The sequence below is a fragment of the Sturnus vulgaris genome, chromosome 27 (genome assembly GCF_052056855.1).
Source record: "Sturnus vulgaris isolate bStuVul1 chromosome 27, bStuVul1.hap1, whole genome shotgun sequence".
Taxonomy (NCBI): Eukaryota; Metazoa; Chordata; class Aves; order Passeriformes; family Sturnidae; genus Sturnus; species Sturnus vulgaris.
Genome location: NC_142269.1, coordinates 5821203 through 5840623, shown reverse-complemented (window position 1 = coordinate 5840623; position 19421 = coordinate 5821203). Strand labels below are relative to the sequence as shown.

General features: G+C 41.3%; 1 protein-coding gene and 1 long non-coding RNA gene across 2 annotated transcripts in view; one reads left to right on the top strand and one right to left on the bottom strand.

Moving 5' to 3' along the window:
* Positions 1 to 5387: 5387 nt before the first annotated feature.
* On the top strand, positions 5388 to 12988 carry SOST (sclerostin). The gene is made up of 2 exons (XM_014885460.2): positions 5388 to 7421; positions 11177 to 12988. The coding sequence occupies exons 1-2, from the start codon at positions 7202 to 7204 to the stop codon at positions 11596 to 11598; spliced, it is 642 nt and encodes a 213-aa protein (XP_014740946.1). The 5' UTR covers positions 5388 to 7201; the 3' UTR covers positions 11599 to 12988.
* An 8-nt stretch (positions 12989 to 12996) lies between these two features.
* Positions 12997 to 19421, bottom strand: part of LOC148221091 (uncharacterized) — a 47318-nt gene continuing 40893 nt past the window's right edge. Inside the window, exon 5 of the long non-coding RNA XR_015808571.1 lies at positions 12997 to 15931. This is a non-coding gene — a long non-coding RNA (uncharacterized LOC148221091). The remainder of the gene's footprint in view (positions 15932 to 19421) is intronic.

Here is a 19421-nt window from a genome sequence, read left to right as displayed (position 1 = left end):
CAGAGGTCATTTCCACTGGCTCATTACTTACCTGTTTGCTTTCTCCCATTGATCCATTGAGTCAGGGTAGATTAACTGCTTCTTCAAAGTTCCTAGTTACTAATTTCATGTTGTGTGAAACAGGAGTGGCTTTAGAAATAGGAATAATCCTGGCCTTACCTTTTCTACAATGCTGACTTTTCATGCTGCAGTCTAATTTATAAATTGCCCTTTAAAAATTTTTACTATAAACATAGATTTTTTTTTGTCTTGTCTCACACTATGTATTCTTAATACCTATTTGCACTATGAGAAAAAAAAAAGGGAAATTCACATGGATGCACTTTGTCTTTCACCTGCTACTTGGAAGTCAAAATTCCAGTCCATCACAGAGCTAAGAAACCATTAGGTGTTAGACTTTTGCTACTCTGGGTAGATTGGTAGTTGTCAGATCAGAGCCAGAATTGTTTATTAAAATTGAATCTGTTTACCTTATGGTGATGTTTCTGTAGTTGTCAGTATCAAGAAATACTGAAAATGAAAACAGGATAATGTTTTCTTATATTCAAGACAATATTTTACTTCATGGGACACTGATCACTCTTATGGTAACTCTGGCCCATTTGTCTCAGTGTAACAAAACTGATTTAGCAAATGTTTTGTAATATGAGGGTGGAGAGGCATAAGTAAGACATTATAAATTATAACATAAAGATAATATTATAAACATTATAAATTGGTTTTAAAAGTGAGACAGGATATCATATTTAACATCACTGATGGGCAACTCAGCAACAAAACCACTTCTGCTTTTAGAGCAGGCTAAAAATAGTTGAAATGTCAGACCACTGCTCCATTAATGGATCTTACCCTTCCTCTCAGTCCTGCTCTCCAAGTACAGTCATGGTGCAAATTCCTCTGCCCATTTTAGCTGGCCTGGAAGGTCTTGTATGCCTCTAATCCACAGTGATATGCTGGATTACTTCTAAATTTTTCTTCCTGATTGTAGAAGCAAAGATTGTATAAAACATGGGAATGAGAGCTTTTCTTTCCATGTAAAATGAAATTGAGAATGTATTGGAAGAAAGAGAAGTTTTTATTCCTCTGAAATTGCTGGGCACCTGCCCTTAGCTGTGAGAGCTCCCTTCAAGGATGCTAATTCAGGAAAATACTTTTTAAAAGAACTTTGTTGCAAACAGCAATGCTCTGCTTTTGGAGTTGAAACTTCCTGGCCACAGCTAAAAGAGTGTGATCAGGATTGACATAAATATGTTCATCCTGATTGGCAGGGTGGTAATTTTTGTGTGGATTAGGGATTGTGGATTACAATTGTGGATTGCAATTGATTGTGGATTACAATTTCTGTGGAGAAGGGATGGTGTCTCTAAAATATTCATCTATCCTGGAACAAAGGTGTCTACCATGCCAAGTCTAGCCCAGTGAGAGAAAATGCAATAGCTTGGGGTTTTTGTATTTAAGAGTTTATGAATTTAGAGAGGGGGAAGAGAGAAGGTGAGAGGCTGCTCATATTTTACAACAAGGAGCAAAGAGGAAAGTTCAGATGGACAAAATGATGATACATGTAAAAGTAAATTCATCTACTCACATTGAACTAAATCTTTCTTAGCTGATGAATAAGTGCAGGAAAGAAATCTGTAACTAAAAATTACGATTGAAAACGAAAATAACATTTTGTAGTTCTTTGTTCATCCTTTGGCCCTGCAGTGAGACTGCAATGTTGATAAATGTTGTACCTGCCTCTGCACCTCAGGTACTGCCAGAAACACTTCATGGTGCACTGCTGACAAGTGAACATTTCATGGAGTTATTTCAAACTTAGAATTAATGGCATCTGAATGCAGGACTAGCAGCCACAAAACATTGTATTGTAATTCCACTTCTGGGTGCTAAGCCTGTATTAAAATTGGACACCCTTTTCTCCTGCAGTAATTAGGATTGGTGATGTGAGAATTCATCATCATAAAAGGCCTTGGAGATGAAAAGCACTGTTTATAATAATAATGCATGGTTCTGAACTGAAAAACAAATTTGTGTCAAATATATCTTCCTCCTCCTCAGCAAAGAACAACAGCAGAAAGAATATTAGCAATGTGTATTTTCATCATTTGGATACTTTTATTGAGCTGTCTTCTGTTATTCAGAATTAATTAAACCTCTGAGGCCAGAAGCAGAAGCAGGGCTCTTTATCTTCTTTTATTTTTTACATTAGTTCTGCTAGTTTTCAGTGATGTTTTTAGCACAGAGAAAAGACTATCTAGTGGAATCTTTCTTAGTTCAGCACAGAAGTTTCTTCTAAAATTATTTTTCGGGCTTCACCAGTGAGTAAAAGTCAAAATGGAGCAAGCCTGGGAGGTATCTTTTAAGGATTTACTGGTGAGAATTAGTGTCCTATTAATTTCTTCTGCAAATAAATTCTGGAAATAATCAAGTGCTGGTTGAGTGTTTGAATTTTAGTTCCTGTATGTGATGCCACTGGCTGGCTGACTCACCAGATGGAGCTGTAGGCTTGTTATTCTTCCCTGGAGAGTCACCCCTGAATCCCTGAACTCTGCTGTTGTGTGGATCCAGAGGATTCTTATCACTGAGAAAGCCACCAGAATGATTTATCAGTCTCTGGCACGAGAATAATAAGAATCCATTTATTTAGGCTCCTTGCAGGAGGTCACACCACAGCATTCAGACTTTGTGTTCACTCTGCAGTGTGTGGCATTGCAGAATTCCTCTGAGACAGCTGAGACTTGATTGGGAAAGGCTGCACCATGGAAAAAAAAAAACAAACAACTGTTTGAGATGCAAAGTTCTTGATCGTGTCAGGAACTGAACTCCTGGGCAGTGTGTGAAGTTTGAGCCACTGTCCAGAGAGAAGCTCAAACTGGGCCCTGGCTGCTGAGCAGAGCCCCCGTGGCCCTGGGGGCAGAGAGAGCCCCTGGAGCTGGAGGTGACTGAAGCAATTTCAGAGGCTGCTTTAGTTGTGTCTGCCTGCACTGCAGTGCCAGGATAGAAAGTTCCAGGCTGGGTGCTCGGGTTCACTGCAGCAGCAGCAGTGGATTGAGGCTGAGCACCAGGTGCCAGTTAACTCCTTGGAGCTGTCCCTGCTGGCTCTGCTGCTTGGAGCAGAGCACTGCTTTGGGCTGGCTAGGGTTAACTTCACTGCCCGTGTGTTTTGGGGCTGTGCTGAGCACAGGGATGACCCTACAGAGATGTTTTTGTTATTGCTGGGCAGGGCTGACACTGAGCTGAGGCCTTTTCTGCTGGGGAGGGGCTGGGGGTGGGAAATGGGGGGAGACACCCTGAGACAGCTGAGCCCAAGGGGCCAAATGGATATTCCAGAGCATTTGGCACCGTGTGAGTGGTGGTGTGAGTCCTCCCAGTCACAGCTCCTTGTGCTGGGGTCTCCCAGAGCTGGCTGAACACACCCACTGCCCAGGGAGGAATTCATTCCTCTCTTTGCTTTCTTTGCATGCATGGTTTTTGCTTTTCCTATCAGAATGTCTCCATCTGATCCCTCGAGCTTTTACCCTTTGGGTTCTGTTCCCAGTCCCAGTGGGTTTGGCTCCTGGCTTTCCTTTTCTCCTTTCTGGATTTTTTCAGCTTGGAAAACAGCAGCTCAGCTCTGAATAGAAGGGGTCCAGTATCAGTCCCACCCTGGTCGTGAGGTTCATTCTGAGAACACTCTACCCTTGATAACTCTTCTTGGTTTTTCCTGTGCTTCATTAACAGTGCAAAAATCAAAATTTCTGGCGAGACTGCGGCACAGACCATGTCTGCTGTGCTGCAGAAAGGACTGTGAGCAGGCAGGCAGCTACAGTGTGTGAAAGAATGTTTTTGTACTTAATGAATCTGAATGTCTGAGATTTGGGTTCATTCCTGGCATCTGTTAGCCTGCCCTCCTGCCTTATGGACAAGAAGCTTTAAGCCACAGGCTAACCATAGCTCCTGATCTTTTCATTCAGAAATTGTTTTGGTATTATTTCTCTCAGTGGATTATACAGATAAATGTTAAGACAGTTCATACAGGGGATTGATTGTTTAAGTACTTGAGAGAAGCTACATCAAGAAGATGTTTATGTTTTATGTGACAGTTGATTACTCTAAATGAGATTCTCTCTAGTAGGCCAGCACTGACAATGATAGCTTTTGGAAATAGGCAGATATTTAGGCAGATATTACATGAAAAGAAACTAACAGAAGCTGAGCTGTGGTGGATATATACAATTCTGAAGGCATTTAAACAGAGGACTAAAGAGGCAGCAAGGATTCAGTGATCAGCAGCACTCAGCTTTGTTCTGCTCTCCTGTTCTGTTTTTCTGTGCTGCCAGGCTGTGATGGCACTTTGGACAGGGGCTCTCTTGGACAATACCCACACCTCGTGGTATTCCTGTCTGACAAAAATAATGCCAAAATCTTTGTTTAGTTCCTGGTCCTTCAGGACTTCAAGTCCTTCACAACTTGTTCAGTTTAGCTGTCAGCCAAAAATAGATTTACTACATGTAAGTGAGCAAAATTATGCTTAGAACATTTGCAATATTTGGAATTTGGTTTCCTGTGTTTGTGAGACCATCATTAACTGCTCTGACAAAAGGAGAAAGTTAGTGAAAGATAATCAGTGCCACTGATGATGATGATTATAGAGAAAAAATAATCAGCATATTGGAGGCAAATTATTTGACAAGAGTCTGTATTAAAGAATGTGTTAAGAATATATCCTGACTGGCTGAGGAGAAAAAATCTTGTAGAAAGAAAATAATGTGTTGTATTTCTCCATAAAACCAGTAATTTGTGAGATGGTTGGATGCCTAAGGCTGGAGGAAAGGAGGAAGGGGAGCTGGCAGTCAGGGCACAGTGAACTATGGAACCGTGCATGAATTCTTTCAGACACTCCTTGGAGTATTTAGAAAGGAGAGCACTTCTGGGAATGCTGATTTCTGATTTTTGGCTGAGCAGAAGACGGGGAAGGAAAGCACCTTACAGTGTATTTCAGATGGCAGTGCTGCAGGAAAGGAGCCTGGCAGGGAGCAGCTGTGCTGGAGCTCAGCCTCAGTCCATGGTGCAGCTGCTGGGAGTGTGTGTGTGTGTGTGTGTGTGTGTGTCTGTGTGTGTCTGTGTCTCTGTGTGTGTGTGTGTGTGTGTGTGTGTGTGTCTGTGTCTCTGTGTGTGTGTGTGTGTGTGTGTGTGTGTGTCTGTGTGTGTCTGTGTCTCTGTGTGTGTGTGTGTGTGTGTGTGTGTGTGTCTGTGTGTGTCTGTGTGTGTGTGTCTGTGTGTCTGTGTCTCTGTGTGTGTGTGTGTGTGTGTGTGTGTGTGTGTCTGTGTGTGTGTGTGTGTGTCTGTGTGTGTCTGTCTGTCTGTCTGTCTGTGTGTCTGTGTGTCTGTGTGTGTGTGTCTGTGTGTGTGTGTGTGTCTGTGTGTGTGTGTCTGTGTGTGTGTGTGTGTCTGTGTGTGTGTGTCTGTCTGTCTGTCTGTGTGTCTGTGTGTCTGTATGTGTGTGTCTGTGTGTCTGTGTGTGTGTCTGTGTGTGTGTCTGTGTGTGTGTGTCTGTGTGTGTGTCTGTGTCTGTCTGTGTGTCTGTGTGTCTGTGTGTCTGTGTGTGTGTGTGTCTGTGTGTGTGTCTGTGTCTGTCTGTGTGTCTGTGTGTCTGTGTGTCTGTGTGTGTCTGTGTGTCTGTGTGTGTCTGTGTCTGTCTCTGTGTCTCTCTGTCTGTCTCTGTGTGTGTCTGTCTGTCTCTGTGTGTGTCTGTCTGTCTCTGTGTGTGTGTTCAGGGTGAAATGTCCCCAGGTCATTGCTGCTGTTCATCACCCAGGGCACACCGAGGCCAGCACAGCTGCCCCTTCAGTTTGGTGGCAGCTCTGTTCTGTAGCCTGTCGGGGGATGGAATGCAAACCACTCTGAGCCTTACAGCCACAGGGGAAAGTCAGAGGGAATCAGGTTTGAATCTCTTCTACAGGAAATATTTTCATGACAAAGTCTGTGACAAGTGTGGCAGTAACACACACACACACACACACACACACACACACACACACACTCCCTGTTCTGCTTTGAGCAAACATTTGGTTTTCAGTAGCTGTAACAAACTCAGCGTGGCATCTTAACCTTCCTAAAGGCTGAGATGCTTTCTGATTAATGGATTTATTTGCAAATAACTTGAAAGTGTAGGTGGTCTTGAGACACAGAAATCATGATATTTTCACTAATATCACCTTGTTTTTGCAAGGGAGAATACCACAGATGAGATTTTGAAACATGATACATAAATGCATCTCTAGGCATAAATGCTTTAGACCTAAAGTAAGTTTTCCTTTTTTTTGGTGGAAATCAGTCTGGCCAAGTTCTTGTGTATAAAATAAGGAAATGTCCTGTGTTCAACACTTCACAGAATGTCAGCAGAAGTAGCAGTATGCAACGAATTTACAGCAAATGCAAACATGTGTCAGGCAGTTTTCTCCAAGAGTTAAAAAAATGTGAGAAAGAGCACATCAAAAATTATGATGTACAACATTCTGGCTGCTTAACCTAAAAACATATTCCAAGTAAACTGTTTTTAAGGAAAAGTAAACACAACTTCTCATATTGAAATGAAGCTCTTCCCTGTTTCTTCCAGTATATTTGTGAAACAAAATGTAGAGCTCCTTGTTTTGGAAAGGAGAGAAAAAAAGCTCCCTCAACCCTAATCATTTCCCTGCAGAGACTGAAAAGCACAACTACTGAGCCACAGTTTCTAGATTTATTCACCTTATACTGTGAGCAAAGGGAAGAGGAATAATTACAGCAAAAATGTAAAAAGTCTGAAAAACCTTTGGAAAAGACAATAGCCAAAGTTTCAAATATGGATGGAGGCAGAAGCCGGTTTTAATTATTTAATTTTAACACCATTGTTAGGAAAAAAAAAAACTGCAGAAAGGCTTGTCAGGCTGCAATTCATTGTAGTCTTGTCTATCACCATTTGTTGCCAGACTCCAAAATTAGGTGGATATGAGAAGTTTTTGCATAAAAGTTGTAAAATATTGTCACTAACCCACCCCCACACACCCATTTTATTTCACACTGACAAAAGCTGAGATGAATGAGTTGTGTGGCCCTTCCCACTTTGTATAGTCATTGGCTGGCTTGGTTCTAAAAGGGATTTTAAAAAGGGGAATAATGTGCCTTTGCCTGGGATCTGGGACTGTCAGGGTGCTGAAAGGCTGATCTGTGAGCTGCCACCATGCAGATCCCCTGGGCTGTGTGTGCTCTCTGTGTCGTGACACAAATCACATTTCAGCCTCTGCAAGGCTGGCAGATGTTTAAAAATGATGCTACAGAAATCATTCCTGAGATCGCTGAAAATACAGAAACACCCATGGAGCCGACTTACAGCAACAACAACACAATGAACCAGGCAAAACATGGAGGAAGACACATACAGCAAGCTCCAGACCTTAACGGTAAGAAAAATATCATTATTACTGGTTTGGATGATAGCAGACAATTTGTAAAAGAATACTTGTTATCATATATATTTGTTTATTAATACTTTTAGCTGTGGCCCAACTGCTTTAAGTGATTTTCTTCAATCTACTGTTGAAGAAGTATGAATATAAACATTAAAAAGAATATATTAGAGTTTACTGATGCAAACATTGTCTCTCTGTTGGACATTGCTACTCTGCCCAGCTGCTCTCTGCAGACAACTCCAATACATAAAAGCTGTAGTAGATATTAATTAACACTTCTGTGTGTTCTGTGAGGAAATGTCACAAGTTATCTGTCCCTCTTTAGTGTTAGGATGAGGGAATGGGTTGACAGGGCACACAATAATATAAATTTGTAATATTTAGGAACATCCACAGCAGTTGTAAGATCAGAAGTGGCACACTGAGGTTGTGTTCAGCTAAATGACAGAACTGGGCTGTCCTTTGCTAACATCCAGATCTTCAGTCAGGTTCCAGCAGCCAAAAATGCTTCAAGATGCATTGACACTGCACTTGGCCAAATGTCCAACTTGAGCAGTGATGCAAGACACCAGCCTTATGAGGAGAGACAGAGGATGGAAAGCTAACACCAGAGAAAACTAGCTTTGAAAAAGTTTTCCACTGGAAAATAGGGCAAGTTTGGTCCTCCAGACACACAGCATAAAGCACAGAGCAACACAGCCACAGATCAAACTTAGATTGTGCACTGCAGATCTCAGCCAGCCTCCTTTTCTGGGGACAGCTGGAAGGAAGTTGTGAATTAAGGCATTTAAAACCATAAGATTAACAATATTTTAAAAGAAAGAAAGAAAAAAAAAACTATGCTTTTGAGAGTTTGACCTTAAAAGGTTCTTAAATTCCTAAGAGGGAGAGCACTCTGTTCCTCCCTGCAGCCCCACCAGCCACCAGGTCAGAGCAGGTTGGTTTTCTTGTCACATCTCAATATCTTCATTTTTTAGCCTCTTACTGCTCTGAATCAACTGGGAATCTGCCCCACTGCATATTTTTCAAAGCAGAAAGCACTTTTAATTAAGAAATCAAAGACTGGAGGAGACTGGGCAGTTGTTTCAGATACACAATGGTCTTGCATACTTATTTTGGCATCTTTAACATAAGGAATCAAAATTATGATCCAAAGTGGCCAGAGCTTTCTGGACCATATGCACCAGACCATGAGTGATTCTGCACCTGCACACTAACAGGACAGGACATAAATGCACAGAATAATAATAATAATAATAATAATAATAATAACAACAATAACAATAATCACCTATAGAGCTGAGACAAATGCCTGGATATTTAACTGCCTGTGCATTATGGAGGTACAACACACCTTATTCAACACATTATTTTATTTACAGACAGACATAATTTTCTCAGATGCTCAGGGAACTTGGCAGCATTAGACTAAAGTGCACATGGAGTTCAGTTTGCCAATATTTTTGTTACAGCTGACAAGGATTGCTTAATTTCATTAATGCAATCCTTCAAACTTTTCAAAAATGAAATCTTGCTAGCTGTACTTTGACAAATATAAATATACTTTGACAAATGTAAATCTGACCACTAAAAGTCCTGTTTCTGTACTTCACAGGAAAACTAATAATTAAAATTCTTTACAAATACTACTGTGTCACTAACAGGAGATTCAGGGTCAGAATTCTCTTTTGCTGAACTAAACCTGGTACCCAGTGAGGAGAATGGGCCCAACAGACACAGCCTTCCCTGTGAGCTGGCCTTTGAAAGTCTCCACCACAAGTGCTGTTCCTGAGTTAAAATTGTCCTTTTGACCAAGAGAAGAACATTAGTGTGTTTGTCTAGATGAAGTTATTTGATAAACACTTAAAAATCAAATTTTCTGTCTTCCCAACAAGTCAATTAATCAAGGATGACATTTGGGAAAAGAAACACTCTTGGGAGGAGTTATGTTCCTACAACTGGGAAGTTCCTAAATACTTAATGCTAAGAAATCTTGTGTTTTCTAATGCTTCATTTGATTAGAGTTATCCATTGAGAAAAAGGAGAGGAAAAAAATCTGTGAGGTTCCTAAGAGCCAGAAGGTGCCTCCAGTTCCCTGAGGGGAACTGTGTGGGATGTGTAGAATTACCACAGAGAGTAGGAAACTTTGGAAAGCTGGGGCCTGAATAATGGGAATTCCTTAGTGCTGTTGTCACCTGTGATTTCTCTAACCTGGAACACATTATGCAAGCTAAAAATTACTTAAGGAACACTTTTTATTAAAAGAATTTAAATCTGGAGTCAATATCTGGAGTCAATAGAGTTAAACTAGAGCAGTGGGGGCAGGTGTTGCCCACAGGTAAATGAAGCCAGAATATTGTCCAAATATTGTCCAAAATTCCCAGCTGCTCCATTGTCCCCTGCACAGCTCTGACATGAAAGGTACCTGGTGGATTTTATTCACCAATTTGGGCATTGTTATTCCAGGGTCTTACAGCTGGAGTAGCTGAATAGTCAGGAGCTGCATGAGTGAGCCTTTTGAGATATTTCTCCTGAAAATCTGCTTTCAAGACATTCAGCTTGTGCCTAGCCCAGAGATCTGCAGGAACTGTTGTGGTTTGACACTGGCCCAACACCAGGCACCCACAAAAGCCACTCATTCACCCTCCCCTGCACAGCTGGGCAGAGAAAAATTAACCAAAAACATCTGTGAGATTATAGCACTTCTGGTCTGACAAGAGAATGAGATAAACTGAACTGGAGGTTGCTGCAGGTACCCCCTGGAGGTCTGTGAGTTAAGGACCAGGAGGAAAACACACCAAGGGCAAAACAGGCTTGGCTTAGAGGAACAAAGTGACTTTGCTACTAACAGAACCAGAGGAGGATAATGAGAATTGAAACAAGCCCTTAAAACACCTTTATTCCCACAACCCACTCCTCCTTCCACGGCCAGCACAGGGATACAGGGGGTGGGGGCTCTGGTGGGTGCCTGCTCAAAGCTGGCAGAGCAAGCAGGCAGAAATTGAGGAATGAGCAGGAATTGAGGAATGAGCAGGAATGAAGGAATTAGCAGGAATGAAGGAATTAACAGGAATGAAGGCATTACAAGAATTGAGGGATGAGCAGGAATTGAGGGATGAACAGGAATTAAGGAATTACGGGAATGAATTAATGAATTACAGGAATGAAGGAATTACAGGAATTAAGGAATGAGCAGGAACTGAGGGATGAACAGGAATTAAGGAATTACGGGAATGAATTAATGAATTACGGGAATGAAGGAATTACAAGAGTTAAGGAATTATCAGGGATGAATGAATGACAGGAATTGAGGAATTACAGGAACTGAGGAATGACCAGGAATGAATGAATGACAGGAATTGCGGAATTGCAGGAGTTGAGTTAAGGAATGGCAGGAATTGAGGAATTACAGGAATTGAGGAATGGCAGGAATGGAGGGATTGCAGGAATAGAGGAATGACAGGAATGGAGGGATTGCAAGAGTTAAGGAATGATCAGGAATGAAGGAATGGCAGGAATTGCGGGATTACAGGAATGCAGGGACTGCAGGAATGCAGGGATTACAGGAATGCAGGGACTGCAGGGATTGCAGGGACTGCAGGAATGGAGGGATTACAGGAATGTAGGGACTGCAGGGACTGCAGGCATGCAGGGACTGCAGGAATTGCGGGATTGCAGGAATTGCGGGATTGCAGGGACTGCAGGAATGCAGGAATTGCAGGAATTAACGTGTTTGCTGTCCGCAGACGCCGCCGGGCTCAGCTGCCGGGAGCAGCGCACCACCCGCTATGTGACGGACGGGCCGTGCCGCAGCCTCAAGCCGGTCAAGGAGCTGCAGTGCTCGGGCCAGTGCGAGCCCTCGCACCTCCTGCCCAACTCCATCGGCCGCGGCAAGTGGTGGCGGCAGAGCTCGCTGGATTATCGCTGCATCCCCGCGCACACCCGCACCCAGCGCATCCTGCTGGCCTGTCCCGAGCAGGAGACCCGGACTTACAAATTCCGAGCCGTCACGTCCTGCAAGTGCAAGCGCTACACCCGCTACCACAACCAGTCCGAGCTCAAGGACTTCGGCAAGGACCCGGCCCGGCCCCAGAAGAACAAGAAGCCGCATCTGGCCAGAGCCAGGAGCGGCAAACCCAACCAGCAGGAGCTGGAAAATGCTTATTAGGAGAGGTGGCTCCGGGTGACACAGACTGGCAGCTCGGGATGTTTTCTAAACCATCAAAAAGGCACTCAGAGGCCACAGCACGATGTTCTGACTGCAGCGGGTTCAATTCCTTCTGCTAAGCTGGGTCAAAGGCTCACGTAGGCAAAAAATCAGATTATAGCATTTATGGTCTGATAGGGAATGAGATGCAGCGAGCTGGAGGAACCCCCGGGGCTCCACGCGAGTTTGTGTGTCCTGAACGAGCAGGGAGGCAGAGGAAAGTGAAGCTGTTGTGACAATCACGCTTTGCTAGAAATCATTCCACTCACTTCATGTGAAAAGAAAATTGAGATTCCTCTCCCGGACAATGGTGCAGGACAAGGTCGCAATTAGGGAACACCAGGAGAGTTTGCACTCTCTGAAGGAGCTGTAGAAAGTCAGGGGGAGCAGAATTTCACGTTATGGTGAATGAAATCAAATTGTTGGAAAATTAACACACTAGCAGATGTCCTCCTGCACCAGGTGTTTCCTCTCAAACACAGAAATCAAAATATGACACTAGTGCACCCAACAGTGTGACAAATCTATTTCATACTTCTAATTAAAAGATTATGGGGTCGACAAATTCAAAACTGAGATTTGGCAACTAAAACCATATTGATTTAGGAACAGTGATTTGCTTTAGAGACAATTCAACAAATTCTCCTAAGTGGAGCAGATTTGTGAAGAAGATGCTCCTCCCAAAGCAGATAACCTCACTGATGTTTGTCTGTAAACAGCTGACATTACATATAGTTTAACATAGAAAATACTGATTATTCCTTATTTCCTAGAACAAGTTTAACTTTACTATCAGCTTAGATACGTCCATTTACATTTTCTGTTCTGTAGAGTTTGGATTATCTGGCCACACACTCTTATTGCACTAAAACTGTGCAAGCCAAGCTCTGTGAGTAAGGTGATGGTTCTGCATTAAAAGTGAGCCTCTGCTAAGTCAGGAATTCCTCTAGAAAAGTCTTTAGGATGTGCAGCTTTAATAAGTCTTTAGTTTGGCAGCAACTTTACCTAGCTTCTCAACACTCAGACTAATGCTTGTGTTTTTACATTAAAGAATATTGCTAGAAAGTGAATTGTCACATACTGTATACATCCTGTAGAATTTATGCTGAAATAATATAAGCTGTGGAAATTTGCAATGTTGATAGATTTTTCAGTTATTTTATGTGGGACCAGAACCTAGAGAGAAAAGGTATCATTTCAGAGAGTGAATTACATATTTATTTTTTTTTCCCAGAAATTATTTATGCAATGTTTTAACTTTTAGAGAACTAGAAGTAATACTGCTTTAAAAATATTAGTCTGTTATTTTTAATTTTAAATACATTGTTAATAAAGTAGAAACAATGACTAATTATAGAAAGACTCATTGATTTTCAGCTACAGTATAAAGCTGATTTCCTGCAAAGCCAGAGATTTCCAGAACAGTCAGGGTGTCAAGTCCAGTTTCTATGATCAAAAGTGCCAAAATCTTTAATCCTAACAACCTACACATCCCTAAAGAATTTCCATCCTGGAACTCCTTGCTCTGGTACAGGGTGTTTCTCATGGAAAAACTCTTCCTGGGCAGATGAGCAGCTCAGAATTATTTCTGTATTCTCATTTCTGCTTCCCCTGCACATTTCCTGATTCGTACGTTCACAACCAGATAAAGCCACCAAAGAAAACAATAAATCTGTGAACTGTCCATCAAGAGTTCTTGACTGAAATCTGATTGCTTCAGATTTCTTTTATTGAGAAAAGAAGTAAGAAAAAGAAATGTGGAATCCCCTTGCAAGTGTTGTCAAACAACAGTTAAAAATTTTTACAGTTTGGTGTTGTAGACCAATGCTCATTTTCATTTAGTCTTTAAGAAACATTTTCCAATAAAGTCAGAGAAAACTGAGCTTGGGCTGACATAGCATGCAGGTCTTCCAATGCAGATGTAAGGATGAGCAGCTTTTTCAAGACAACCAGTATAAAAGTTGTCTTTTCCTTACTATTACTTGATACATGGTATAAAAACCCAAAATAAATCATTGTCACAACTGCAACAACATTTTCCAGACTTATCTTTGACTTCAGGAATTTGACACTTGGGACTTAATTTTCAGAATTCAGTATGAGCACCTGCAAGCACTGCTGAAGTGAGAAAAGCAGTTCAGTTCTCTGCAAAGCTGTTCCACAAACCTCCAAATTCAATGAAACTTTGTTTTTAAAATATTGGTTGTGATTAGCCAGTGAACGAAATTTGCTCCATCTCAGACTCCATCCTGGCTTTCAGGCACTCAGAAGCCTCAGGCCTGCTGAGGTGAACCAGCAATGTCCCAAATATTTCACCTGGAAGAGTTCTCTTAGCCCAGCAAACCTTGTCCCACCCAGTTCTTGTCTCCCCAAAGTGCCAAAGTTTCCTGCTGTTAAACTGCCACTCAGAATCTTGCATTTTTCTGACTCCCAATGTAAGGATTTATTCTTTGCAATTTATAAGAGCTTTTACAAGGATCCCAGTGGGTGAAGAGTCCTGGGGCTCTTTTATTGCTGCAGCTCCTCTCAGCACCCATTCTGTCTGCAGTGACTTCTCCTTGGTTTTACTTCAGGTTAAAGGTGGATGAGATGAGCAGTCTGCAGATATGATTCTGTAATCTTAGCCCTGAAACAACCCTCCAACCACCACTTTTGCAATTTATATTATCAGGAGAGAAATAGGGAACAGTGTTTTGCTAACAGCTGGAAAAAATCAAAATATAGGATGTTTCAGAGGTAGACTGCCAGATTCTCCTCCACCTCCACATCCGTGTGGATTCTTTTCAGACAGAGAATTTGGGATTGTTCATTCATTCATTCATTCATTCATTCATTCATTTTTTGCAATCACCCTCTATTTTTTTAACCTCTTCTATAGGTGTGCATAATCTGGGAGGAGATAGCATCTCTAACTGTGGGTTTGAGAAAGTTTCTGTAGGAAATTTGAGTTTCTCTTTTACACAAAATTATATACTTTCAGTTCTTTTCAAAGAATGGACAGTGAATCGCTGTGTGCTCCTTCTACAAAAGCATTAGTTAGTTTTTCTTCAGAATTGTAAATTCTTCAAACGAGAGTGAATATCTTCACTGTCATACTTGCAATAAAAAAGCACAATTGCCATCGTTTAGGTGCTGCTGAGGTACAGGTAGTAACAGGTCACTGCTTTTACCTTCCCTTGGCTGGAGCCAAGTCACAACTGAACAATGATCAAGTCACTTTTTTCAGACAGAATTCATGATTTCTCCAAATCTGCTTTCTGCCCTCCATTTTTATTTCCAACAATTTGTGTAGCCCGTGGCACATTCTCTACAATACACTCACTGGCTTAAAATAGTCACTGTGCTTGCTTCATTTCTTTTTCTGGCAAAAATACAATTCTGCTCTTATTCAATGAAAAATAAACCTACCAGCAGAAGGATCCTGCTGCCATCCACAAGGCCCCAAAGATTTTGCACAAGGTTCATCTTTTTAATTAGAAATTGCACAATAAAGAGCAAAACTTTATCCAGTGAGGTGCTAGGCCCAGAAAACACATCACATGTGTGCTCTGCAAGTGTGGTTGAGAAAGTCAGCACTGTGAAATACAGAAGGAATAAACATGTATTTTTTTAGCCATATGACATCAACTTATAATTAGCTTGTTTCACTCAAATTAGTGCAGTGTATGGGCACACAGAACAACTTTTCTATAATAAACAGCCCTGAAAGCCTTAAATTATCATATATTTATATGTAGCTGGAGTTTGGATTGAACATGCTGTGCAGCTGTAACCTGAAATTTGATAAACTGGACCTCCCCTTGACAGGCCAGTAATGGAAGTCCACTTCTAAAATAACTCAGCATTTAAAATAAAGCCAGCACAAATTGCAGAACTTGCAGCACATGCAGCCAATGTCACTTGGTCACACAAAGCAGTGCAGCTGCTCCCCTTGCAGTCCTAGAGCCATCAAAGGACAATTCAGCTCCAAGTTTTTTCCAGGGATTGACATTTGCCTTCTCAGAATTGTGGAAATGGTTTTGAACACGATGTTGGAGAGTCAAGCAGCAGAGTTCCATGGACAAGGCTCATGCTGCCATTTCAGTGAATTGGGAATATGGGGCTTTGCTGTATTTTTTTTCTATTATTCACCAAAATGAATTTTACTCTGGGCAGATTATAACAAACACAGTGTGTGTGTCAAGGCCAAAGGAAGGAAGGAAGGAATGCTGATTCTTCTGATGCTGTATCCTGAACTGGTCATTTCTTTCAATCCTAAAAACTTTCCCTGTTCTTCTGTGAGAACAAGTTCTTTCTGTAAAAAGAGGATAATAAAACTAATCAGTAAAACCTGAGTAAAGGTAAAACTCATCAGCACATGCCCTGCTAATTCTGAAGTAAAAGTATAACGAGGAGAACCTTTAAAACACCTCACCTTTACCACATCACAGTGTACAGATAAATAAACACTTCCAGGGCTGGGGCAGCCACTTTCTCTGGGCAACCTCTTCCAGTGCCTCCTCATCCTCACAGTAAAGAATTTCTTCCTAAAATCCACCCTCTACACCCACTGCCCCTCAGTTTATCCCTGGTGCAGAGACCTGCCCGTGTTTCCTGCAGACCCTATTTAGGTGTTGGAAGTCTGCTCTGAGTTCTCCTGGAGCCATGAACTTCCATTTCAGCCCTCCCAGGTGAGGCACTGTGTGATGTAAATCCAATTTTTTTGCCCCATATTGGCCACTTAGATTACAGCTGGTACCAGTGGGGCTGTCATGACAACTGGGAACTCACATTTTAGATGGAAATTGTGAATTTTCTTACGAACTTGAGAACACACTGGACTGTTCTTGGTGTCCAGAAGGGTAATAGCATCATTTTCATCTCCAAGGGGAACAGCTCCAAGCCCTTGGCTGAGTCCTGAGTCCCAAATCCTTGACTGAGTTACAAATCCCAAGTCATGCATCTCCCCACTGAAGATCCCACATCAGGTGCTTGGAGCATTAACATAAGGCTCAAGCTTTCTAATTCCTGTCTTTCCAGGCAATTTAAATATGCTCCCAAGCCAAGGAATAACAGGGTATTTATTTCATGTTTATCAAGCCCCTAAATTAAACAGACATCATTATCACTCCACAACAATTTAATGCTAGCAGCATGAGGTTATTTCAATTAAGAAAACAGCTCAGCTCTGGCTAAAATAAATAAATGATGCCATTCTTCATTCAGACCTCCAGATTCTTTGGTGTAAAAACTTCCCTTAGGAGAGGCTTTGGGACACGGTGGCTCCTCTGAGACTATTTACATCTCTCAATTTCTCTAATCTCTTCTTCCTTCCTTCCTCCTGTCTATTTCCTTCCCTTTCACTATAAACTGGCCAGTGTTTAACTCTAATGCTTCCACTCTGCCCAACATGCTTTTAGAATTGGGTGGTTGTTGGTTTGTTGTTTTGTTGGGTTTTTTTATAACCAGAAATAAGGCTTAATTTAAGGTAATTACTTTCCCATTTGGAGAGTTTTGCTATTTGCAGGGCCTTATTTTTTTCCTTAGTCAAATTAGCAGGAGAAGTAAGTTTTTAGAGTGATAGTTTTCTCCTAAAATTGTTCTTCAGATTAAGGGTAGCGCTCAAAACCAGAAACTTCTCACTCATGTTGAATTTCTGCATGTCTAGAAACAAAAGTAATGCTATCAGGAAATTATTGAGGGGAGGAAGAGGACAAACAATGACATCGACTTCCAGTGAAAATATGTGTGGATTTAAGCCTGATCACCAATTAGTATGGGCTTCCAAATAAATTAATCTTCAAATCAGAGGTGTCCAGAATCCTCCTAGGAATTAAAAATGGGCCCATTGGAAAAGATACTTTTCTCTAGAACTGTTTTTTTCCAGTAACATCTCTAATATGGCATTGAAAACTCACAATCAGTCATAAGGATTGAACTTGCACTTGCAGTGGAACAACAGGACTTTGTGGAATGCAAAGTGTTAATAAATGCAAATATTCAATGGAGCATTGTCCTTAGTGGGAACACTGCCATAATTTCAGAATGAAAATATCATACCCTCAGACAGATCCCCTTCTTCTGTTTGGAGTGCTGTCTGTGTAGCCTGTAAGGATTTTAACTGGTTTTTCAATATTTTGGGGCCATTGGATGTGTGCATTGGTTTGTAGCACGGTCTGAGCTGGCAGTTTGCATGTGAGCAATAAACTCAGCCCACATCCACTTTACTTTTAAGCTGCTTTTAAGCTCAAATCTGTAATTCTGGTTTGGTCAGCAGTGCCATCACCCTGCATTTACTGAAAAACACCACTATTATTTTGAAGTATGTGTTACATATAGACATGCCAAAGGACCTTGAATTTCCTTGTATTTCTCTGCAAACAGTGGAAATATAAATTCTAATATATATTTAGAGTGCAGATAGAGTGGCACAGGCCAAAGGGTATTCATGCAAACATTTTCTTTCTGGGTGGTCTTTGGGGAAATGACAGTTATGGTAAAACTTATTTGGACCTGGCTCTTCAGGGAGACCTCACACACAATCTGGTGAAAGGCTGGTCCAGAAAACTTAAAAAAACAACCAAAAAAACCCCAAAAATGTAAGGAAGAAGAAAGTCGTGGCCAAGAGATAACTGCAGTTGATATGAGTTCCTGTGGAGCTATACTGATTTTTGACATTTGGATCCTAAGACAGTATTTAAAGGACAATCACCCAGATTGTGTTTATGCAGTTTAAAAAAAGATCTTCTACATATGAAAGGCCAGGAAAGCCACACTAATCACCAGAATAAACACATTTAGCAGTAATAACAGAAGGATTCTTCACATCTGCAGCCCATGGCAATTTAAAATTAGTTAATTTTCAAAAATTTCACTCTAAGTTTCTGGGCAGTATATGGACATACTTAGCTCCAAGTAAGTACATAAAGGATATAGATGTGAAAGAAATAAATGGAAATAGAACAGGATAAATATATTGCAATTGTGTGGCAAGGTATTTGTTAAGGAAGAAAAGCAGCTGGAATATTGGCAAGGCAAATCAGGAAAGCTGAAATGGGGTCTGAGTTACTAAATCCATTTTGTTTCACTGACCAGAGCCTTGAGTCCTGTACATGCTTGGTGTTTTGTGCCCTAAATTACAATATCTGGCAAGGAAAAAAAAAAAAGGGTTTTGTCTTTGATCCTCAGTTAAAGCAGACTGAGAAAATCCCTTCATAATTGGTTAATAGTTCATGGGGCTAAAATCGTTGTTGTAGCACAATCTGTGGGAACAACACAGGAGAAACATTTCCTGCAGAAAGAATGCTGAAGTTTAATTACTACACATCACACGAGGGAGAATTTCAATTTTTAGGGCCCTGTGTTGAGGCAGTTACTAGGTAGCCAGCTTGTAGTGAATATTGATGCTTTAGTCTAATCTCTGCTGTGCCAGAGAACAGTGCAGGGGCCTCATTCTCATGATGGGGTAGGAGGAATGCTACACATTTCTTAGGTCTTATCATCATGTACACTGCTCTGCCAGGCAGTTTAATTAATAACTGTCGACATCTTGTCATTTATCATTACCCAAACAGGAGGCAAGGACCCTTCCATGTGCACTCTGTACAAATAAATTAAAGTTGTCTCCCCCAGTCTCACGGCTTTGCTGCTGTCACTCACTTGTGTTGTCCTTCCTGCAGTTCAAAGAATTGCATCTTATCTTGCTCCCAGGACTGGGCAGCTATTTATGTCCTGGAAAACAACAGCACATGCAAGCCTGGTGGATAATCACCCAGAAATATTGCTGGGGAGAATTAAATTATTGA

Excerpts from the sequence above, each read along its gene's own strand:
- SOST (XM_014885460.2), top strand. The coding sequence starts at position 7,202 with ATGCAGATCCCCTGGGCTGTGTGTGCTCTCTGTGTCGTGACACAAATC. Across the intron at positions 7,422-11,176 it reads GCAAGCTCCAGACCTTAACG|ACGCCGCCGGGCTCAGCTGC; the intron begins GTAAGAAAAATA and ends TGCTGTCCGCAG.